General features: G+C 45.1%; 1 protein-coding gene and 1 long non-coding RNA gene across 6 annotated transcripts in view; one reads left to right on the top strand and one right to left on the bottom strand.

Moving 5' to 3' along the window:
* Clstn2 (calsyntenin 2) overlaps positions 1–22657 on the bottom strand; it is a 594115-nt gene extending 571458 nt beyond the window's left edge. For 2 of the 5 annotated variants that reach the window (XM_015994073.3, XM_042281467.2), the window contains exon 1: positions 22377–22629. In XM_015994073.3, coding sequence (XP_015849559.2) covers positions 22377–22491 — 115 coding nt within the window. In that variant the 5' untranslated portion in view covers positions 22492–22629. Of the gene's footprint in view, positions 1–22376 lie in introns of all 5 variants that reach the window. The other 3 variants (XM_006975155.4, XM_076576877.1, XM_076576876.1) reach the window with 3 other exon arrangements.
* On the top strand, positions 10609–16268 carry LOC143274308 (uncharacterized). Its single transcript, XR_013052897.1, has 2 exons — positions 10609–10728; positions 15967–16268. It is a non-coding gene; the product is annotated as an uncharacterized LOC143274308 (long non-coding RNA).
* Positions 22658–24088: the final 1431 nt, after the last annotated feature.

Genomic DNA, 24088 nt, shown 5'->3' on the forward strand with positions numbered 1-24088 from the left:
CATAAAATGAGATACAACAGCTTCACTCCTGGATCATTTATAATGGTGGGAAAAGCTAGGAAATACTAATGTATCTGATGAAAAAAAGCCCTGTTCCAATAAATCACCGTACCTCACATACTGAAATATTATGCAGCCATTAAAGGCCATGCTTATGAGAAGCTTTTAATAACCTGGAAAAATACTTACATGATAATGCCAAGTGGAAAGCACCAAGATATAAATTGTATATATGGTATGAATTGAATTATGTAAAATTATGCACAGCAAAGTTTCTGAAATATCTTTAGGATTATTTCTGAGTGATAAAGGGTATGGGTGATTTTTAATTTCAATGCAAATTTTAAAATGTTCCTATTTAAAATGTATTTTCCTTAATTTTCTACAATAAGACTATATTTTTAAATTGTGAAATAAATAAGCTATCTTCAAGGAACTCTAATTTTTCTTGTTCCCTGAAAAAGCAGACTCTTACAAGGCGAAGAACCAGATTGCATTTCTGTAATCCTTGCATCTGTGAAGATGTAGGAAAGATGCCTCCACAAGCTCCAGTCTGTTACTTGAACCCCCATTCCTTTTTTTTTACTTTTAAATCACCTAGAGATTCGACTGATTGACAGCACACATTATCATCTCACCATTGTGTATGTTTTATTAAAACCTGCTTCTATTCACATATGAGGGTGAGGCCTTGAAGGCAAAGAATGGGTCCTTGCTTCGACACAGTTCCCATTCCACCTTGCCACAGGATCCAGGAAAGACAGGATGTACACACAACAGCAATGGTGTATGTTGTTTTTATAATACCATTCCTAAAACCTCAGCAAAACAACAGCCTAGGCTATTCGGATGAGTGACTGGGTTGGTGGTTCTTTGGTTTGAATTTTTGAAGAAGATGGGAGCATGGGCCTGCTGAGACTGACCCCAGGAGTTTTTCCGACTTGTCTGTTTAACAGTTGGAAGTACTAGGGCTCTGTGGTCACTCCACAGCCTGTGAGCTCATGTCATGTGCTTTTCATTTTTCTATCTATGGAGTCCAAGGCATAGATTTATACATTTTTATTCAGTGATTTCTAAAAAAAAAAAAAAAAAAAGCTAAGAAATTGCTTGAGAAATTACTATGAATCTTGTTCTGCATTTCTATTTTAATTTATATGCAAGAGAATTTTCAGTTTTGCAAGACTTCCCATTCTTGTCTTAGGGTTACTACTGCTATGATGAAACACCATAACCAAAGGCAACTTCAGGAAGAAAGGGTTTATTTGGCTGATACTTCCACACCCATATGCCATCACTGAAGGAAGTCAGGATAGGAACTCAGACAGGGCAGGAACCTGGAGACAAGAGCTGATGCAGAGGCCATAGAGGAGTGCTGCTTACTGGCTTGCTCCCACGGCTTGCTCAGCCTCTTTTCTTATAGAACTCAGGACCACCAACCCAGGGATGATATCACCCACAATGGGCTAGGACCTCACGCATCAATCGCTAATTAAGAAAATGCCCTACAGCCTTGCCTACAACCCAGTCTTATGGAGGCATTTTCTTTATTGGAGTTCCCTCCTCTCAGATAACTCAAATTGACACAAAATTAGTGAGTACATGGTGTGAGCCTTGAAATAATGATTTATTTCCTGAGAGTCTTTGTGGTAGTCGTAAGTGATTGACATCCCCATGGTGATCCTGCTCCCTTAGCAGAAGGGTCCTCCAGCCCTGTTCTCTGCCCCTCTATTGAATAGCTGAATCCCAATGTAACTTCTATCATGGTCACCAATCCTCACTTTGTTCATCAGCAAACTTTCTAAGATAGCTAAATCCTCCAAAAAAAAGCTATTGGTGGACACACAGAAGGAAAGGACAGCAAAGGCTAAAAGTTATCAGCTGGGGGTGAGTGACTAGGGATACAAGCCCACTGTCAGGCCTTGAGGAGAAGTGAAAATAGAAAGATATTGTGACCTATGTCCTCTAAAATCAACACCAAGAAGATTCAATGTGCAGTGTCTTTATAAACTGTGAGAAACCACTTAAGCTTTCAGAGTTGATATGCTCAGATCTAGTGAAGAAGGTCTGGACAGAGGAAGAAAAGACAACCACAAGGAAGGCATCTCATTGTAATGGTCTAAGATGAAGATGATAGGGTCTAAGCTAGGGTGGGATGGATCTGGTGGCAAAGAGCATGTTTTCAGTTTGGATCTGAGGGTGGATGAAGCTCTACTCCTTAGATAGAGAACTGAAGAGAATAAGCTATGTATGGAACATGGCAGAGAGAATAAGCTAGCTTAGTGAAGGGCATTTTAGTTTGTGCGATCTGTAAGACAACCCAAAGGATGTAGCTTGAGGCAGTGGCATGTGTTGAAGATTAGGGGCAATTTTCTGCTGCAGAGTGTATCAGTCACCTTTTGTTGATATGATAAAACAGCATGACCAACACAACTTATAAAAGAATGCATTATTGAACTCACAGTTCCAGAGGGTTAGAGTCCATCATGACAGACTGAAGATGTAGCAGCAGGAACAGCTGGGAACTTACATCTCAATTCACAAGGGGGCAGAGAGCACACTGGGAATGGCATGAGTCTTTTGAAGGCTCAAAGCCTGCCCACAGTGATGCACCTCTTTCAATAAGACCACACTTCCTAATCCTTCCCAAATGGTTCCACCAACTGGGAACCAAGTATTCATACACATTCATTCATACACATGACCCTGTGGGGGCAATTCTCATTCAAACTACAACAAAAATAGGTAGTATTAAAGCCACAGGCATAAGAAGTAGGATGGGAGGCATTAAATGAATGACTCAGACTCTGAAGAGCTTACCACAGTAAGGATAGTACCAAATAGATGACTGGAAAAGAGAGCAAGGGAATTCAAAAGACGAAACAAAAAGTGGGGTGGAAGACTTGGGAGATGAGGAAAGAGAGGGAGTCAACAAGGGAGGATATGCTGTCAAATGCTGCATCTGAAAGAATCCTCTGAGCATGGCATCAAAGAGATCACTGATGATCCAAAGTAGACTATATTTTGTAGAAGACAGACATTGGGTAAGAGATATAATACCTGCTCCATGCTTAGTCTTGTGATTATATATCATTATATTGATCATTATCCAAACTGGAAAACAGTAATTACCCCAGGTATTTCCAGACAAATTTAATATGAAAAATGAGGCAACCAAATATCAGATAGCAGGTGGAGGGAAACTCACAAGACTCATGAAACCTACAAGAAACTTACAAGGCTAAGAGCTCATTAAACTTGCAAAAGTCAGGAGGTCTCTCCCTGGGGATATACAAGCACTAAACCTAAGTTTAATAAGTTAATAGGAGAGGAGATTCTTGTTTAGTGTAGCTGCTTGAAAGCTGGTCAAGGAACTCCAAAGATGTGCCTTCTGGGTATGCTGGATGAGCTTTTAGGACAGGAAAACAGTGGCCGGAGTCATCTATGCTCTCCATGCTCCTGTAAATAACATCAATAAATTCTTTGGTTCACCTAGCTGAACTTGATGGGATCATTTCTTTGGTCTCTATCTCTAGTGAATAAAATAAAGTCCTCTGAAGAGTCACTCAACACCAAGTGATGGAGAATCAGCTCAAATGGCAAGGCAGAAAACCACTACAGCCTTAGGGTTGAAAGGAGAGAAGTAGTCAGGGATACCAGGGTAGGGTGGAGGGTAAGGGACCCAGGGTCCTGCAAGGGGAGGAAGTGTAGATTCTTAGAAAAAGGGAACACCTGCTTGTGCCCCAAGTTCTAAGTGTCAGGTGTAGCAGAGGCAAGGCTTGGGATCTGGGCAGTCCCGGAATGCCCTGCTCAGAATGAGCATCCCCTGTTGCGTTCACCTCCACCAACCTTGACTCCAGCTTCACTCTCGGTCTACATGGTGCTCCTGCACAGCAGCATCATTTAATATTTTAATCTGTCATCTTGTGGGTTTCCCTATCAAAACTCAGATCATCTTGAGGACAAAGAACTGTCTCTCAAATAGACAACATTCACTGAAGCATATGCTCCAAGCAGTCTGCTAAATCCAGAAGGAGGGAGAAGGGGGAATTATGAAACAGACACAGCGTTGGTGAGTTTGTGTTCAGGAAATGATATCCTACCCTGAATAGCTCCTGAGGCAAAAAAACATTTACCAGCAAAAAATAAATTACGTATTTATTTAATTAAGACTTTTAGCGTTTCAAGGAATCCTATTACTGGTGAATGACAAGCAGCATTGTGCTCCGAGTTTTTGTCATGTAAATGTTGCATTTATGCATCAGCTTTAACCTGTCAGCCATTCACAATATTCTTTAGAGAGCTTCCTTTCTGTTTGCTTCATGGTTATTGCTTTTAACCGGAAAACAGGGAAAAAGCAGAGTCCATTCCAAGTGGGACATCCCTTTAGTAGACCTTCTGTGTTGTGATTTCAAAACCAATACTTCAACAATAAACCAGAACAAAATCTCCTTCAGAGAGCAGGATGTGAATGACAATGCTTTCCCTGTTCTCCCTGACCCCCAAGGCCAGCAGGTGTCACTAACAAGACAATCACTATGCTAAGCCACTTCAAAGGGATGGAGGCCTCTGTCAAGCCCCAGCCCTCATTTCTAAGGCACTCAAATTGTGCAGGATGGGAACAACATAAAAAAGACACACTCTTGCTTTCAGTAAGTACAGAACAGAGTCGGGAACACGATTAGTGCACACATACAAAAAAAAAAAAAAAAAGGAACAAAATAGATGAACCCATTACCTCATGAGAGGCTGTACAGAACAGCCAGGCAAAAACAAGGGCTCTGAAGTCAGCGATCAGGGTTCAAGTACTGGAGTCATTAGTCATGGACTCACTGAAGAGCTCTCACTGTTTCCTCATCTGTATCAAGATATGCACCTCAGAGTTCATTCAGAGATGGTTTGAGCTGATGCACGGCAGTATCTAGAACACACTAGCCTGTAGTACAATGCCCTTTGTGTCAGCTGCAGGGCAGGTGGAATGCAGTTTGACAAAGTAGAGGAACTGTCTGCAGACTGTTTCACCCCTGACACTATGCTTCCCTCCAGCCCTTGGGTCTAACTTCCCACAGTTCTCTGAACGGATGTGGATTCTCTAATAGGGAATATTCAGGATTCATTCTCCACGAAATGAGTGTCTCTGTCTACCTGTCCTTTCTTGAAGTATAAAGGCCACTTTAGATAAGACCAAAGTCAGGTGCAATAAATCAAGGAGGAAATTCAAGTCCTTCATTAGGGACAAATATACTTAAGGTGGGGTCCTTGCTCTAGCTGCCTTAGGAATGGGATCCAGACAAGTCCACAAGAAACCTTGCAGATTCTGTTTTGTGCTCTGGAGCCCTGGGCTTCCTGGCAAAAAGAGTCACCATCCTTTGTTTCCATGCATTCAGGGAGCCAAACCATATGTGGGGGCCATCATAGGACTAAGTAGTTTTCTCAGTAAGGTCCAGCCCTTGAGATATCCATCCCAACCATCTGAAGAAACACCCAGATGATCTCAACCTCCAGTCAGGTTCACAGACATCACAGAGCAGAGGCGAACTGTCATCACCGTCTTAGTTTGGGTTTTCATTGCTGTAAAGAGACACCATGACCATGGCAACTCTTATAAAGAAAATGTTTAATTGGGAAGGCTGGCTTACAGTTTCAGAGGTTCAGTCCATTATCATCATGATGAGGAACATGGCAGCACATGATGCTGAAGCTGAGTGTGCTGCATCTTGCAAGTAACAGGAAGTCAACTGACTGTCGTACTGAGGGAAGCTTAAGCAAAAGACCTCAAGGCCCACCCCTACAGTGACACACTTCCTCCCACAAGGCCACACCTCCTAATAGTGACACTCCCTTTGGGGGCCATTTTTTTTTCAAACCACCACACCAACCCATCTCTAAGTCTCTGGGCCATGTGACCTATGAACATAAGAAAGCTGTAGCTGCTAGAATGCTGGTTATCAACAGACAACTACAACACCAGCCTCTTACAGTCCAAACTCTACAACATTGAGCTCATTTTACAGCCACCTCTGGGGCTAAGATTCATCTATCGTGCCCATTTTTGAGATGAGAACATGAGTCTTCAGCAGTTCTACATCGACTTCCAAGTAATATAATCAAGATCCAGACACAGCTCACATACCATGCATCAGTTACCCAGAATTAAGAGAAGGTTTCAAATAATCAGATGTTGTACTCAGTTCCAACAATTCCATTTGCATGTATTTTATGCGCTGATAACACTCATCTCTGAAAATAAAGTCATTTTTATATATATATATATCCCTGTGAGCTGGCCATGATACAAGGCTAAGCTGATTGGCTAACTCACATCAAGCTGCACCTGTGACAATGGATCAGCATATCTAGTCTTTCAGAGAAAGGGCAGAATTTTTATTAGTGAGGGTTTCAGTGCCTTGCCTGGAATATTTGAACAGCCATAGTAATTCAGACCTGTGAGCGCTTGAGGCTGAGGGGTGGGGTGTTCTGTGGGCTGTTCCATCCTGGCAAGGGAAATGCTGACGACAGAGCTTCACAAATTCACTTATAGGTGCTCTGAGAAAATACTGAAAATAGACACTGAAGAAATCTGGCTGTGATCAGGGGTGCCAGATGTTCCCCCCAGACACTTGGATTACGTGGGCTGCAGGCACCAGGCCTAGTTCAACTCTTTTCCCAGCCAAAGGGGGCCTCCCCAGCCCAGACATGGTGAAAGGAACTGGGGCATCCTCAAGGAGGCTTCTGAAACCTGGGTAGAGAGGACAGTTCCCACAACCTCCAGGCCCCATGTCTACATCAGCTGCAGATCACTGCACAGCACGTTTGTTCCAGTGAAGTCTTCCAGGCCCAGATGGTATGAAGGCGGGTTCTGAGTCCTGCACACGAGCACTGAGAGTTCCCAGAAGTCATGTACAGACCTCCAAATGTCCCACAAAGCCTCATAGCTGCCAAGCAAGTCTGGCCGAATGTCTGAAGGCACCGGGTGTTCCAGTCTTGACGGATTTGCCTTATGGGATTCAGAGAGGTACAACAAGGACACTTTCTGTAAATGGCTTCCTTCCTCCGCCTCTCTTGGTCTGGGCTCCCTCAAAAGCAGGCTCTGAAACTAGACTACAGTATAGGTCTGGGGGCTGTGGGGGGACGATCTCAGGGAAGATGAGAAAGGGAGTATAAACGTGATACAGAAAGAGAAGGAAGCCAGTTACCACCACAGGCAGCTAGGACACTGGGTCCCTCAGATGTCCTCTACCTGCAGGGGAAGGGAGTTGGATGGGGTGGAGCAAGGATTTGCCAACCTGATAAAGACAGGTTCTGGAGTGTAAATTTCCTAGAATTTGTGATCTGCCATGCCTTCAAATAGAGGATGCCAGTGACCAGAGAGAACCCATAAGCAAAAGGCTGAATCTATTTGAATTTGAGTTGTAGACACAAGTGCAGGAGATGTGGAAAGGCACTTAGGAGATGTTACAGCATCCATACACATGCATCTTACATCTTGGCTTCTAGCAACCTGCACCTCATTGAACCTGATACAAACACATTCAACACAGGAAGTTGAGACAAAGGTGCAGCATATCCTGAAGCTCACTTCCTCTGTGAAGAGGAGGCTCCAGCTTCTAAGCCACTGCTAGCAGGTTCTCCCTGACTCAACACCACTCTATTCTCCCAGCTCAGTACAGTGGGGTTGGGAATAGGACCAGCCCTTCGTCATCCTCAGCTGTCTATAGGTGAGATATGAGGCCATTTCCAACCAGTCTTGTGATATAGGGACGTCTAGAAACATTCAGAGTCACATGAAAAGAGAAAAGCCTAGTACCCCATAAAACTACCACAGCACAGTACTACCCAATGATATTCAAGCCTTAACCACTGCCTAACACAACCATATTGAGAGCTTAGTGTTCATTTTGAGCAACATCTCCTTGGAAGTGGTCTCCATATATGCTGAAATGTCAAAGAGATGCTAAAATAACACGCCCTAACCATCTGTTTTACTCCTCAAAATTGTTGTTCAATGTACTTTTGTCTGGCTGTCAGGTATTTCATAACCCCATGCTTTTGCTGCCATGATTGTGTGTGTGTGTGTGTGTGTGTGTGTGTGTGTGTGTGTGTGTGTGTGTGTGTGTTTGGGAAACTTAAACTATTGCTGGGGCATCAGGAGGTAAATACTTTAGAAAATTACAAAGAATCCCTTTCTAAATATACTGCAAGACTTCAAGAAGGAATCTATGTGGCAGATTTGGCTGAGAGGTGCATCCTCAGGAGGAAGTATTTGGTAAGTCAGGAAAGAGGGGTGGGTGTGAGAACCCCTCCCCACCAAGATTTTCTCCTTACACACATGGGCCGTGTCTGCACGGGAGCTTCCAGGAACGTCATCTTTAAATTCACAGCTTGTCATCTATCATAATTGAAAATATGGCGGCGCATAAGAAATGATGTTGACTTTGGAATCAGAATGTCAACCAGGTCTTTTCATTTCAAAAATACATACATCCCTTGGTGCCTGAAGTTACTGTTAGGCTGAAATTTTTATAAACTCAACTCCAAGTCAAATATTACAGAACTACCAAATGTCACCAAGCCACTTAGTGGGAGAATGTACTATTCCCCCATTAAATCAAACCATTCGATTGCATTTTCATCTCCAGGTTGCTGAATCTCTCTTTGGCAATACAGTCTCCTCCTTAGCAACACTTCAGCCTTATAGGGAAGGAGAAAGAAGCTTTAATCTCAGCACTTTGGAGGCTAAGATAGGCAGTTCTCTGTGAGTGGCAGGCTAGCTGAGGCTACAGAGTGAGACCCAGTCTCAAAAAAAAAACCAAACAAAAGTGTGTGTTTATGGGGTGGATCAGGGGGCAGAGATAAACCCTACCTAGGGATTTAAAAGCAGAACAAAATCAAAATCCTCCTTCCTCTACGCTATCAATGAAAGCACAAAGAAGAATCTTTGTACCAACAGGACAATGTCTCATCTCTAGAATATCAGTGTTGACCATATGTGTGGTGGTATTATGTTCCCCAAAATATTGTGTACCTTAATAAATTTATCTGGGGTCAGAGAACAGACAGCCACTAGATACAAAGGCTAGAAAATGGTGGCACTCACACCTTTAATCCTAGCTTTCCAGAAATAGAAATCCCTCTGGATCTCTGTGAGTTCAAGGCCACATTGGAAATAGCCAAGCATGGTGACACATGCCTTTAATCCCAGAAAGCCAGCCTTTAATCCCAGGGAGTGGTGGTAGAAAGCAAAAAGATATATAAGGCATGAGGACCAGAAACTAGAAGGTTTTTGGTTTTGGCTGGTTAAGCATGTGGCTGGTTAAGCTTCAGGCTTTTCAGCTGAGACCCATTCCGGATGAGGACTCAGAGGCCTCCAGTCTGAGGAGACAAGACCAGCTGAGGATCCGGCAAGGTGACATAGCTGTGGCTTGCTCTGTCTCTCTGATCTACCAGCATGGACCCCAATAACTCGCCTCAGGTTTGATTTTATTAATAAGAACTTTTAAGAATCCTGCTACATCAGCCTGTTGTTTGAGTATACCATTTCTTATTTTTTGCCCTACCACACTGTTGAGCTCCTCTTTTCCAATAAACGGCAACCACCTACAATGTATTGTAGTCAGGTTCACACATTCTAATTGACTTTTGGTTACAGACTTAATCCAGATCATTTTAACCATCTGACCAACAGAGGTCACCTACTCCAAAGGTGTGAGGCAAACCATGGCACCAGCACCACTTAACACCTCTGTGTGTCAAGGACAGATGGAGAGAAGGAGTCTCTACAGTGAACCAGGCAAAGAAATGTTCTCTGTATCATTGATTTAAATGATGCTCTAGTGCATGCTTGATGGGATCCACTACCAAGGATGACTTAGAGGCAGCTAACCCACTGAAGACTGCCAACTATGGCATGAACAACCCATGCACATCTGCATCAGCTACCCTACTGAAAGTTTCCAAATTTCCCAGTCAATCTTCACCTGTTATATACATTTGGGGAAGGGATAAGCCTCATAAAGATCTCACAGAGGCTCCTGAACCTTTGAGCATCCTGAGCACTGTGAACTTTATGTGTTTCCCCTCTCTTTCCATGAGGGAATGTTCGTAGACTTTGTCTCATAAGGGACTTAAGTGAGTGACCACAGCTGCTCTGATTCCGCACAGCATGAGTCTGGACCATGCTGGAGTAGAGAGCTAGGCAACAGCTGTTAAAGTCAACTCGTTTCACTTGGCCACCAGCTGGTAGGATTTTCCTCTTTCCCACTGACAGTCCCCAGAAAGGATATATTTACCAAAACTGTGTGTATTTTAAGGCAATCACAACTTGTGAGTATATATGAAATCCATCCTTGATATCTGGGGGTGGGGCTGGGAGTGAGGCTGAGACCTGGGCACCTGGGCCTGATCATCTCCACCTGAGCTATACTGTTCTGATTTTGACAGCAGCCACACCAGAGCAGGTCAGCTAAATGCTCTTTGTGCAGCTTTAACAGATCCTGAGTCTTCTGTCCTAAGAACTGAGGCTAGCGTGTGTCTTGTCTTGTTCAGAGTGTCACCAGAAACATTCCATCAGTTGTAAGAATCACCTTACTGCCTTCCTATTTATGATGTCATTATGTATGGATACTAGATATCTGGATGTGTTGGTTGGTGGCTATTGAATTCATAGTGACTCACATCACATCACTGTAAAATTCACAGCAAACATCTACTTTATTTCTTCCTTTAGCACAGGTAGGCCAAAGCATTTGCACATTGAAATACATATTACTACCCATTATTTCCCTTTAATTCCTGTCATTTCAGCTTGTAGTAGAATATTATTTTCAGGTGTGTTACTTTTTTTTACGTTGCATTTGTTTAACTCTGTGAAGCTGTGTTACTGTGCCTGTCTAGCACACCTGATGGTCTAATAAAGAACTGAACGGCCAATAGCGAGGCAGGAGAAAGGATAGGCGGGGCTGGCAAGCAGAGAGACTATATAGAGGGAGAAATGTGGGAGGAGGAGAGCTATCAAGGAACTGGAGAAGGAGGAGGACTCTAGGGTCCAGCTACACACACAGCAAGTAAGAGCAAGATTTACAGAAGAGAACTGGAAAAGCCCAGAAGAAAAGAGGCAGACAGGATAAGTTAAGTGAAGAAAAGCTGGCTAGAAACTAAGCCAAGCTAAGGATGGGCATTCATAAGTAAGAATAAGCCTCCGTGTGTGATTTCTTTGGGAGCTGGGTGGTGGGCCCCCAAAAAAGAGTAAAAAACAACAACATCAGCTTAGGCATTATATTGACTTGTTGAATTGTGTATTTTTTTTAAGTGTCTGTAAATTTCATTTCAGGATAATGGTGTCACTACAAAAATATGTGTGGTAAAAAAAAAGACTCTTGGTTCTAAGATCCTTTCTGCTATACACTCTAAAATTAGTAAAGTCTGCTCCATCAGTACTCCAACCTTGATATCACCGGGGCAATGCTATTTCCATGTTCCCAGAGCTGTGGAAAGAGAAGTGTCCTGGATGGGCCTGGACCTAACCCACATGGGGAATAGTAGGATTAACTAGAGAACAATTCTAACATCTAGGAGAAAGGGAATTTCATGGGCAAAATCATGGCTACCAGGAATCTAACCTCCATGACAAGCCACATATCACAGCCCACACCCTAGATACTGCCCTCTAGAAGAAATCCCTCCTAATGCCAGCCTCAGAAGTTCTGGGCTTTGATTTAATTGAGAAAAGTAGTATTTCCCTGTGCATAAAGTCATGCATTAATGCTCAGACTTGAACTAGCATTTCCTCAGATCCCAAAGTAAATGTTCTGGCTTCAGAGAGATTCCCATTTGTGCATTTCTATGGACTACATACACAACCTGGAAAGCTCAGTCAGAAATCAAAACCTCCCTCTGCTCCCTGATGCCCATGCCATGGGCTTAGAAATTCGCAGGCCTCATTGCAAGTGGCCATCCCCCTTTAATTGATAACAAAGCTTTTCCAATTAAGAACCTCATCCTTGCTTCTATGTACACGTGCATCCGATATTACAAATTGCAAATCGTTTCTAACGATCTGTTTGGAAAGCAGGCGCACTTTATCCACTTAGGATTTGTACAGTCAGGGGATTAATAGAATGCTGATGGGAACAAGGAGGATTCAGGGGGCGACATGGGAGGACATCAGATCTGCAGCGGTAGATAGTTACAACTCAATTCTCACCAGTGCGTGACAGGCAATGCTCTTTGGTAGTATATGCTGTTCTGTACTACAAAGAACAAGACGGGGCTCGGGATGACGTGACTTCACCGGCGGTTAATTTACAGAAGACACTTAAGTTCACACACCGAATGACAGATGCTGAGGACCAGGGTTCCACAGGCTGCTGTGTGGAGGAGGAAGTGCTGAGAGCTCCACAGAAGCCAAGCCCTGTGCTTCAAAGTTTCCAGAAACTGCCTTGGTCCAGAAAAGGATGGCGTCTGTACCCTCCCATGGGCACAGAAACGTCTAAGACAAGATTTTCTTCTATCGGGACACAGCTCTGAAAAGATACTTAAGATCCACCACACTTGGCATTCAGCATGGGCAAGAGCCTTGTTCCTAAGGACAGCCAGCCAGCCACTGCCAACCTATTTTAGGTAATAGAAGATGTGTCCCAAAGACCCTGGGATGGGTCCTAAGATTTGGGCATAGAAGCTGCTATTACTTGAGTGTGAGTGTTTTTTTATTATTATTATTAAAAGATTTTTCTATTCATTTTACATACCAGCCACAGATTCCTCTCTCCTCCCTCCTCCTGCTCCCCAGCCTTCCCTCCCAACCCACCCCCTATTCCCACCTCCTCCAAGGCAAAGGTCTCCCATGGGGAGTCAACAGAGCCTGGTACTTTCAGTTGAGGCAAGTCCGAGTGTGGTTTAAACACAACAGACACCTGTCTGCCTCAAATGTCCACCTACACCATCCCAGATAGTCTGCCATGCAGCTACAGCATTACCATGTAAAATGCACACCCCCAAAGACAGCAAGATGGAACGGTTATCATGTGCCATTACCAATTGTCAAGGTCAGAGATGTTTGCTTCCTGATGAGATGAAGTAGAGCATGAGGATGCCAATGTCTGGTAGACTTGGGTCCAGAGTATGGCAACTCCAAATTTCCCATTAGGAGGCCTTGTAACTGAAAGTGTGAGCCAAGTGACATGGTGTGAAGACAATACTCATAGCAAACCCCCATCTTGGGTAAGACTGACTTGTGTTCAGTGAACATGCCACATATTCAGAAAATGCCTTTATTCACATTGTCCAGTTGACTGAGAAAACACATCATAAAGCTATCAAGATGATAATTCTAGTCATTACTGGTGGTGGGTTAGGGAGGGGCTTCCAGGAAGCAGCCCTTGGTGCCACCGAGGATGAAATGAGATTCTGAAGTGTTTGGTGCAGACAGATATGTTGCAGGATAGGGAGGGTGGGAATGGAGAAATATTGAACATTGAGGCAATAATTGTGCAGCCTATGGCACACTTTAGGGACAAAATGGTGAGACTTGGGACTCCTAAGAGGGAATTTCCAGGAAAAGCTACACCTTCATAGAAAGATTATGGGCCCCTCTCTGGCTCTCATTACCCTCCTAAGGAGAATTATCCCAGGCGAGCTGCAATTAAACTTCTGGAAGACAAGAGCAGAGATGAGGCAGGGGATTGTTCAAAGGGGGAAAGGATAGAAATGTAATTAAAAATAAACTTTGTTCACTGCTTCTAATTAAAAGGAGGGTACACTGAAATGTCCTAAATCTAAGTCTAAAATTAGTAATCAAGACATGGCCATCCCGACATTGCTGCTGAGGCTGCAATAAAGCATAAATAATTGGTTTCGCTTTTGAAAAACAATATGAACAATAAAAAGGAAGCCAGGCAGATGCACCAAGCCTTAGTTGTAGCATTCTTTCGCTTTGATTATGAATGATCTTAGCCTCCTTTTCTGTTCTAAATGAGAACCCACATTGCCACAAGCAAAAAAATACCAAAAAGGAAACATAAATAAAACTCTGAAAATGCCATGTACTGCAAATGCAGCATTTGCCCCTTTTCTAGCAGCCTGTGAGCTTCCTGAGAAGTTGCTTGGCTTTCAGCTCTTGGCTCCAAAACCTAATTTACCATCTCTCCCAGATGGTGGCATAGAGGGGAGAAGCCAGGGGGCAATCTGAAGTCGGGAGAGATGAAGTGAGACCCTGGGACCGACCATGTGGGCTTCATCTGTCCATGCATGTTGTCTGAAAGGACCAAAATCAGTGGATTTTCTAACTTTAGATGCATGGAAGAAGAATCCTCCACAATCCAAATTTGTTCCCTCTCCCCTTAACTTCATGTCTAGTCATGAGTGATCTATCCTTTTATGTTAGCCATTCTCTTAGGTTTAGCACCATTGTTACAAGGCAGGCCATTAGATGAGACTGACTGCATTCCAAAGGGGCAAGACTTGTGGACTACAGTCTGAACCCATCCCTAAGAAAGTGCTGTTTAGGTCTGATAACCTGAAGGTACAAACAAAGTTGGAGAAGTGAACTGTCACCAAACCCATGTGCACTCAAGCTGGGTAAATGTTTGGTCCCCCCTCCATGAATATTCAAAAGCTTCTAAACAAAATGTTCCATTCCCTTCCTTTCTCCATCAGCATATCTGTCTTCAGGAGCCTCTATGACAGAAAGACTTCCAAACACCATGAACCCCATGGAAGATGGGATAATCCTAATGGCAAGCTATAGCTTGAGACCCAGCTTTCTCTCCCCCAGGAAATCTCTCCCTAGGACAGCCTGAAGGAGAAACCTGGAACATGAAGGTTAAGCCTCCATCAGCTCCTTCTTCTCCACGGATCTCTCAATGTCTTGATCAATAGTCCATCCTCTGAATCCAGATGGCCAAGTACAGGGAATGACAGAGAATCAGTAGCCTGCCAAAAGAAGACGACCCTCTGGGTGTTCACCCAAAGCTATCTACCTGCATCCATTTGAACAGAACCTGTCCCTGGCCAAACCTAGAGTTGATGGGGTATACCTTACTCAATAAACCAGAAGTTTCTTTGCAACATTTGGCCTGGGAACGAGGCAGAAGTGTCTCTGGCTTCAGATATAGGGTGCTAAGTGGTTCCTGGCAGTGGGAGTGAGAAATCGTGAATATCTACCCATGTTCTCAAGCTCTGTAAGTCCAGAGAAACTGCTGTCCAAAGGAATCATAAATAACACATCCTAAGGCTGGGACTTCAATATTTTTGAAGGGTTTCCTTTCTACTCCTTTCCAACTTTGATATATGTACTTACTTATCAAGGGTCTCGGGAGGGTTAATTGAATTAATATATGTAAAGTGCTTTAAGTTTGAGGAGAATGCACAATATAAATGGAAGTGTCACTAAAAAGGTTAATCTAATTTACATCCAACACTTTCAGTTCATGGTGTTAATGAACTATATCCTTTTAGAGAGTGATTAATTTATAGAAATGTGATTATTTTTCCTAATGCTATATATGGGTCAGCTTCTCCTATTACTATATCTAATTTTATAGGAAAACTCAACATTTTATAAATGAAGATAATAAATCAAATGCTCCTGTAATGGTTATAGTTCATTAATTACAAGGAGACATACATTAGATTAACATTTATCTGTTTTAATTAATTTGCTGCAATGCAGTTATCCATGAAAACTGGAAAATGTACACATCAGCTTGACATTAACAGTTTTGCTGGTGTTTGGCTGAAAATTCTGGGCTTGGTATGCTGGATTCAGTGAATAGCCATGGGGACCATTACCAGTGGTGCACATGCATCAAAGAGCTGGGGAGGGACTCCTCACTAAATTCAAACTTCAGAAAATATAATTAACTGAGTCTATAAGACAAGATGAATGTAGAATGAGCTAAGGCTTTGTTTGGGGGTTTGGAGTCCCAAGGTCTCAAAACAAATTTCTTAAACATGATCACTTTATTTTCTTAGCTACTTTATCCCTTCAAAGGACATGCAGAACTGTCTACCTGGATACCTGCAACTTTTGAGGGACGAGATGTAGGAACCATGGACTCCCTCCTGCCTACAGAAAACCAGATGCCCTGAGGATCTGAGCCCAGAGACCCTCCTAGCTCATCCATGAATCCAGAGCACAAGAATTGAAAACCACGGCCTTTCCCTAACACCACATGATGATTTTCTAATCAGACTTGAGTGAAGGCTGCATATTTATTTAACCACATAATAAAACAGACATCGTTGTGGCAAGAGAGTGGCAGAAGACACAAAAATGATGTGCTTTTATTTTAAATTGACAATTTTCACATGACAATTCAATGCAATGACTCCAAAGAAATAAGTCAAATTTTTAGCTGATGAAACACTCTCAGACTTGATGAGAACAGTGTCTGTAGACTCCAAGTGCAATTTAAAGCTTCATCTTCAAGGTCGGACTCCTTTACACGTCTTAGTGTGTGCTTAATGCCCCGATCCACCTGCAGGGTTGGGTATTTTAAACCCCTACAAAGCAGAGGCTGTAAGTTGGTAGAACAATGACCAGGCCAAAATCAGGACATGGCCTGAGTTCATGGGTTGACTCTTAGAGGACTTCCAAGTGCTATGAGAGACACACTCTTGAACACAGAGCTTAGTAACAGTTTTAAAGGGGTGATCCCCTTTAGGGATTCGAAGTCTTCTATGGAAACAGGAAGATGGTATGCACTTGAAGGGAAAAAAGAAAAAAGGAGCAGGTGAATCATGGGAGAACAAAGCCCCACCAGAGAGTAGATGATCAGGAGAAGCAGGGCAGTACAGTGAAGCACTGTTTGCATCAGAAACTCTGGGCACTTTAAAGAGAAGCCCAGGTCCTTCTGAAGGGCAGTTGCACCCTTGGTAAAAAGTGGTCCAGTAACTAGCCGCCTTCTCTTCCTGAGGTGAGACACACAATGCTGGGAGGGCTTTGGGGAAAGGAGACAAACAAGCTCACTCCAAATCAAGAAGGGAAGCTAAGAGCGAAGCTTCCACTAAGCCGGAATCCTGCAGCAGCAATTTCAAAGGATTCTCAGAAAGAAAGTCAGTAGCTTTGGATCCCATGGAGCCTCTCTGACCTCCCTCAGGACTCCCCTCAAGGTCATATTAAATCACTCAGCTAAGTGAGGCTACCTGAGCAGGGAATCCGTGTTGACCATACTGTTCTGGGTTGCGAATTTCAGTTTTGCCACATCTGTGAGACCCTGAACAAGTTCTATTCCTTCTTGGAGCTTCTGAGCTTCTGATTCCTGCTCCTAGGGTTTCTACGAGGGTCAAATTGTGACAATTGCTTTAAGGTAGTGTCTAGAAGGTGGCATGCTTTCAATAAACCTGCACTATTCTATCATTTCCAGAGACTGTATGCAGGCTGTGGAGTCAGTGCTGATTTTGTCAGTCCATCAATCAAGGACATTCTCACTACTTTGCATTTGCCTGTCCTGTCCCCACCCCTTCCCATTTACCCAGTCCCTACTCACCCATCAAGACCCCTTTCATTTTCTCCACAAAGCTTCCACTTCTCCTAACCTTGGCAATTCCCTCCCTTCTTACCCGACCATGGGGGCTCCATGCATAATCTACCTCTTATTTCAGAGCTTGCTTTATTGTCTTGATTCACCTCAGATCAGAAGATGGAGGCCAGACACCATGCTTGCTGATCAGGCTAAATAACAGAGGCCATGGTACGTCAGGATGATTCTAACTCCCGTCACAGGCATTTTTCTGCCTTCTGTCCACTCTGGCCTCCTGGCTGTGTCTTCCCCACAGCTCCGTCCTCTCTTCTACCCAGTGCCAGTGTGGCTTCAGTCCAGTGACTTCCAAGCCCTCCCCATGGTCCTTCTTCAAACCTAATTTTCCGATGGAATGATTTCCACAGGGTCCCATTAGCACTGAGCTAAGCAGTGAAGAAGAAAACAATAGCAAGTCTCAGGCTGTCTTTTGGGCATCCTAGTTTGGGTCCCTCTCATCCATAAATACAAATCCTCTCAAATGCTGTGAATGTCACCGATGAAAGGGAACACTTACCTGCTGTCTAGGACAGCAAGCTGGGAGGCAAGTAGCAGCCCGGTAGATGATCTGTTTTTACAACCCAGAGCACACCACATGAGCTCCTCCTCCAGGGACCAGAACCTCCCACTTCTCTGGTGCTTGTGCATGGAGACACAGTTGCTTATTTACGTGCCTACAACACACTGCCAAGCCTTACTCTCAGCCGGCTCTGCATTGAGTTCCAGGCTGTCCGCTAGGGATGAAAAGTGGTTTCAAAGGCACTCACAGAGCAGGGAAAGAAGCAGGTGGTTTCACAACTTACACCAAATGTGTCTATGTGCATGTGTGTTTGTATATGTGGTATTTGCTCATACATGCACTTCCTCATACAAAGAAACTGCAAGACCGAGAGACAGAGAGAATCAAGTTTGAGCTTATTGGACAAAGCTATTCGATTTCAAAGAAGTCAGAAAAGGAACGCTTCAGGTCTTAGACCCTATGTCCAGGTTTTTAGAGGATTGACAATCAGAGTTATTGGTTTCTGGGTTTTTTTGTTGTTGTTTTGTTTCAGTGTCGTTTATATCACGATCTCAGATAGAAGCTTTCTGAATACTATTCTGACAACACCTTGCAAAAGAGGTCTCTGTATCCCCACTTTATAGATAAAGAAACCAAGGCTCAAGGGATACCTAATATCATCTAATGACAGAGTAATAGTGCCAAGATTCAAGTTTCTCTGGCAACTAAACTCAAATTATACTTTACAGGGTGGGAGAAAAATCTAAAATGTCTGTGTCAAAAAAAAAAAAAAAAAAAAAAAAAAAAGGATACCAGCCAGGATTGCATGCAGATGCATACACTAAGCCAGACACTGTTGGCTGCTCATCTCACAACTCAAGGTCAACCCAAGCAAGACAGCAGAGCCCTGGGGGTCCACAGATCAGCCTGGAATCAGACAAGGAAACACAGGCATGCCTGAGGCAGAGGCAGACTTTCTGGGAGAGAGGGCAGCCCAGGAAGGTTCCTAGAGAACATGCCCACATCTGACCCTGTTTTGGTAATAATGAGAATCAAGCTGAGGAAGACCTTCTAACCATAAGACTAGAGGTAACTCAGAATAACTGCAGGTCAGCATATACTCTAATTCAATGCTGAGAAATGTTTGAGCCCTTGTGTTGAGACACAAGTAACTCTATTAAACCCCTAAGAGCCATCACCACAGGAATCCACATCACCCTTCAGGACGGGTACTGCAATGTATACCATTGTGCAGTATTCAAAGGTGGTTTTGAGTCTGTGGATGAAAGGATGAGGCTGCTTCCTTGAGCCAGAACACTGGTTTCCACGGATAAAAGCAAGTTCTGATCCCCCACCTCATACACAGGCCTGCTTACATGCTCACTAGGTGAAACTGTAGTACTCAAGGACTGTACTGAATGACTTCTCTGCCAGGAGTCTGGCAACTAGAAAGAGCGTATACTGAGCCCTTGAGGTTGGGAGACTACTGGCATTTTATTACATAACCCTTCAGGTGTCCGTCTGGAGTTCATGTCTCTCTCTTGGAAAAGTTGTGCCTTTTTCTAGTATAGTTTCTGATATCTATAACCTGGTCTTTTCAAGGAATCCGAGAAGGGTTTGTTTTTTGTTTGTTTTGTTTTGTTTTTAACCTATCCTAGGCATAGGAAGGTTAAGAAGCAGGTTCTGACTGCCCAGTCACTGTATTATTTCTGACACTGGAACATGGTTGCACTCAAGGCTCAACATTCCGTGAAAAACCCCAACAGTTGTCAGCTTCTGGGTCCCTCCTCTGCAGTAAGAAGCAAGGAACAGGAAGGCAGAACACATCGCTGTACAGACACACCGTCTCACAGGGATCCACGCCCAAGAGAGCACTGGCAAACAGCTGTCCAGAGGGTGTGTAGTACAGCTCAGAGGGTGTGCACAACCCAGCTAGGAAGTTTCATGCATGCTTTCAGTTTGTCTTTTTTTCTACCTGTGCACTCGAAATGCATGGAGAAAGAAAGCTATCTCCCTGTCCAGTCTCTCTCACAGGCCCTCCTGGGTCTTCTCTTTTTTGATGATGGGAATAGAAATGATAAGAACCTTAAAAACAGCAATGTCAGAGGCAGGATGCATTATACAAAAAACAAACAAACAAATAAAAAACCAACACAGTTTAATTGTCCCTCCCAAATATTCCTCAGGGATTATATGATTTAGAAATGTAAACTTCAAGTGCATTGAAATAAAAAATGTCTACCCTGTAAGTATCAACTAAACTGTTAAAATAAATGTGTCCGCTGTGACCAAATATTACTTGTCGCAAAATAAATAAATAATAAATAGCAAATGGTGCTCTTTGTGTCCCCCTAGTGGTTGGAAGAGGAACAACAAGGAGAATTCAGAGAGTGGCTCCCATTCTCAGGACCAAACAACTTTTACAGCAGAATGACAAATGGCTTGACTGTAACCATGAAATGGATATGTTCTAAGTGAAAATGAAGGATCTTAGCTATTATATATATATTAGATATATATATTAGATATATATCATATATAATCTTAGTTATTACACATAATATTATATTTAATAACGAAGATACATACATAAAACTAAGATATATAATGTATTATATATTCACATAATCTAGATCAGTGGAATCCTGCATTGTTGATTTACTTTCTTTCCCTAGCCTCTGATTTCCCATTCTCACCAAACAAGTCAGCAATGTTCTCTTCCCAAATTACTTCTTCCCCAGCCTTTACTTACTGTGAGCTCCCTCTCTGTACACAGTGCTTATAAATATGCCATTTACTCTGCAACAAGTGATAGATAACATTGGAAGAAAGAAATCGGCCTGCCTACCGACGTGTCTGTACTAGAAGGAGAGCAAACCATTTGGACATTCGTTGTTTTTATTATTATTATTATTATTTCACCAGAACAACAGCATGGGTCCCTTCATACAAACACCTTTACCATAACACTTTTTAAAAGCCATTTTTGTGATGGTCTTTTCTCTGTCTTTTCAAAGAAGAAAGTCCTTGTTAAGGAATGGGGAGGGGTGAATGTTAAAAGGACACTTGTGTATAAAACTTTTTCATATTAGGTCACCAAAAACTAATGAATTAAAAAGAATAGAAATGCCTCCCGTTTCAAATTTATCACTTGCAAATGACAGGTGGGGCAGTTCTCAAAGCCCAGACAAGGTGAATGGCCTGCTTCCCCAACTCCCCAGTCTCCAGAGAGATCCAGTCTGCTGTGTGCTCCTCCCCTGCCCTGCTAGCAAACCTCTAAATCCGGCTCTCTCTAGTTGTGAGTCTTTTTCCAACAAGGACAAAACCGGTGCCTTCAAAATATCGCCAGGCAGGATTACAAGGACTACATACCCCTCACCTTCTCCTGGCAGAAATCAAACGCACGCCCTCCTCATCAACAGCGCAAAGAATCAACAAGTTACCAGTTAAGCCGAGCGCTCCATCCTGAAATGAGCCAGAGCCTCGCCGGAGACCACCACCATCCACCCCAACCCTGCTCCTTCGATGCTTCCCAACCTCCCGCTGCCGCGTGACCTTCTGTTCCAGACCCGACCTCCAGACGCCAGCTCTCCAGCCTGCGCTCCTCCCAGCGCTCCCAGGCAGCTGTCAAAGTCTGGGGCTCGCCGGCTTCTAGGCTCCCCCCGATAGCGCCAGCGTTCAAGAGAATCTTGGAGGGTCGGAGAGGTCAAGATCAATTAAAAAGACCAGAGAGGAGCTCCGCGCTCGGAGACTCGGACCTCCGGAGAAAAGCAGAGTGTGAGCTGAGCGGCAGTAGAGACCATCACATCCCGCGCTTCTTCCGGACTCTGCCCATCAGGAGGGTGTGCGTTCCCAGAGGAGCCAGAGCCCGCGCTGCGGAGCCTGCGGAGCGCCCGGGTGCAGGCAAGGCTTTTAGAAGCCTACAAGTTCCCAAGCCATCCCCAAGCTGGAGTCCAGCTTGGCTCGCTCCTCTGAAGATGCCTCTGGTTCTTGCCCCCAGGACAGGAGCAGACAGACACCTGCCTCCCCCACCCCTCGCCCCCGTAGAGCACCCATACCCGGCCCCGCTCCAAGCATCCCTGAGCCGAGCCCGCGATGATCCCACCCCAGCAGACAGAGCCCCCAAAGTTCTCGGCACTCCGTAGACCTCGCCTTCTCCTTGGCGCCAGGACCCCGCCCAGAGATTGGGCCGGAAAACCTCTTGGGTCCCCAGCTAAGGGCGCTGACTTCGGGGACCGTGCGCGCAGAAGCCGAAGCAGCCACCAGAAAGGGTCGGTGATGCCGGCGGAAGTCCGCGGTCTGCACCCTCGAGCCCGCCCTGCCTGCCTCCCTCCTGGAGAGGAAGAAACTTCCCCAGCACCCACCTTTCGCCGCGAGGAGGCGGCGCCGCCGGCTGTCCCCGCCGTCGCCACTGCCGCCGCCGCTCCCCACGCCCAGCGCCAGCAGGAGCGGCACCAAGCACAGCCTCCCCGGCAGCATCCTCGCCGCCCGAGCCGCCACCGAGCTGCCGCCGCCGCCGCCGCCTACCGCCCGCACCGGCCTCGCCTGCCGGTGTCCGCCGGTGCCCGCCGCGGGCCGCCTCGCTGTCGCTGCTGGGTGCGCTACTGTCGCCGCCGCCGCCGCCCTCACCCTCGGCCTCCGCTGCCCTCAGCCGCGCCGTTCGCTTGCTCGCTCGCTCGCCGGCAACAGCAGCACTCACTGGCGCGGACCCGGAGCGGCTCCGGCGCTCACCCCGGGACGGCCCGTGACGTCACGGAGGGAGGGAGGTGGCTCGTGCATATTCATGAGACGCGGACATTGGCGCGGGGTTGCGAGCTCCCCCGCCTCGCAGCTCCGGCCCCCAACTTTCCACAGCCATCCCCAATGCCGCGCACTCGCGTGAACCCCTCTGTCAGGCGCTGGCTCCCTAGAGGGAGGCTCCAGAGAGCCTTAGGGCCAGGCGTGCCCCCCCTGCGGCTCTCCAAACTGCCGCTTCGAGGTACCCTGAGCTGCTCCACAAAGTGGTCCTCCTCCCGGCCTAAGGATCTTCTGTAGAGATGCAGGCGACCCTATCCTGATGTGCCCTTTGAACCGACCTCCCCGCGGAGGGGACAGGATGCTGTCTCTGCGGGCCCAGCCTTTGGCTCAGGTCTAGGGATGGACGCTCTAATGCCGCCTGGTCTGGGGAGGGCGCCAGGCGCTCACTAGAGCTGCAAAGCGCTAGTGCCTCTAGGAGGTGTAGGGCAGAGATCGCCTAGGACCTGCGTGGCCATGCCTGGGCTCTGCGCCATCTCAGCCAGTGCTTGAGTCTGGAACTAGCTAACTCAGAAAAGCATTACCTTCAGTCTGCAGTGGGAACCACATTCAAACTTCTCCCCCAGAAGTTGCCACCTTTACATTGCCACTGCCTCTCTCTTATTAAGAGTATGTCATTGGATGACATGCCTTCTAAGATCTCAGGCCAGGGAACACCATCACCCCGGAGGTGGGGTTCATACTGTTCTCCACACCCTCAACCACACTCAGGCTTCCAAAGGACCAAGACCTTTCCCAGCAAAATCAACTAATGGCTCAGAATAAATCACTGGCTGTATTTCCACAGAGGTGCAATTTTCTCACAATTCAAGGGTCATATGTAGTTGAGAAATGAAGTAAATAGAAAAACGCAGGAACAAACAAAATTATTCCTTCGTTCATCATTCATTCAAGACATATCCTGAGCACTAAGCAGAGTGAATACTAGCTTGGGCAGTGAAGGACATGTCCCTCTCTGAGAAGCCAATGAAGGGGGTGGAAGCAGTTAGAGTCCACGTGTTATGGTCCTGCACATTCTTTATGTTGCTCGATGTGAGCCTATACAAATCAATTAGCTAAATGTGTCTATTGAAACAGTGACTAAACAGCATCTCATAATTAATAACTGTGCTTTAGAGTACACAACCAAGCCATAAAATGCATTAAGAGCCTTCTGCTGCCCAGCCTCCTTGTGCGGTCCTGGCTGCACACCTGGGGCCCTGTGGTGGTGAAAGCTAACACTTCAACATTTGAGGTAACAAGAGATGCTTGTGAACAGCTGCAAACACTGGTAGCTGCGGGG

The sequence above is a fragment of the Peromyscus maniculatus genome, chromosome 7, assembly GCF_049852395.1.
Source record: "Peromyscus maniculatus bairdii isolate BWxNUB_F1_BW_parent chromosome 7, HU_Pman_BW_mat_3.1, whole genome shotgun sequence".
Taxonomy (NCBI): domain Eukaryota; kingdom Metazoa; phylum Chordata; class Mammalia; order Rodentia; family Cricetidae; genus Peromyscus; species Peromyscus maniculatus.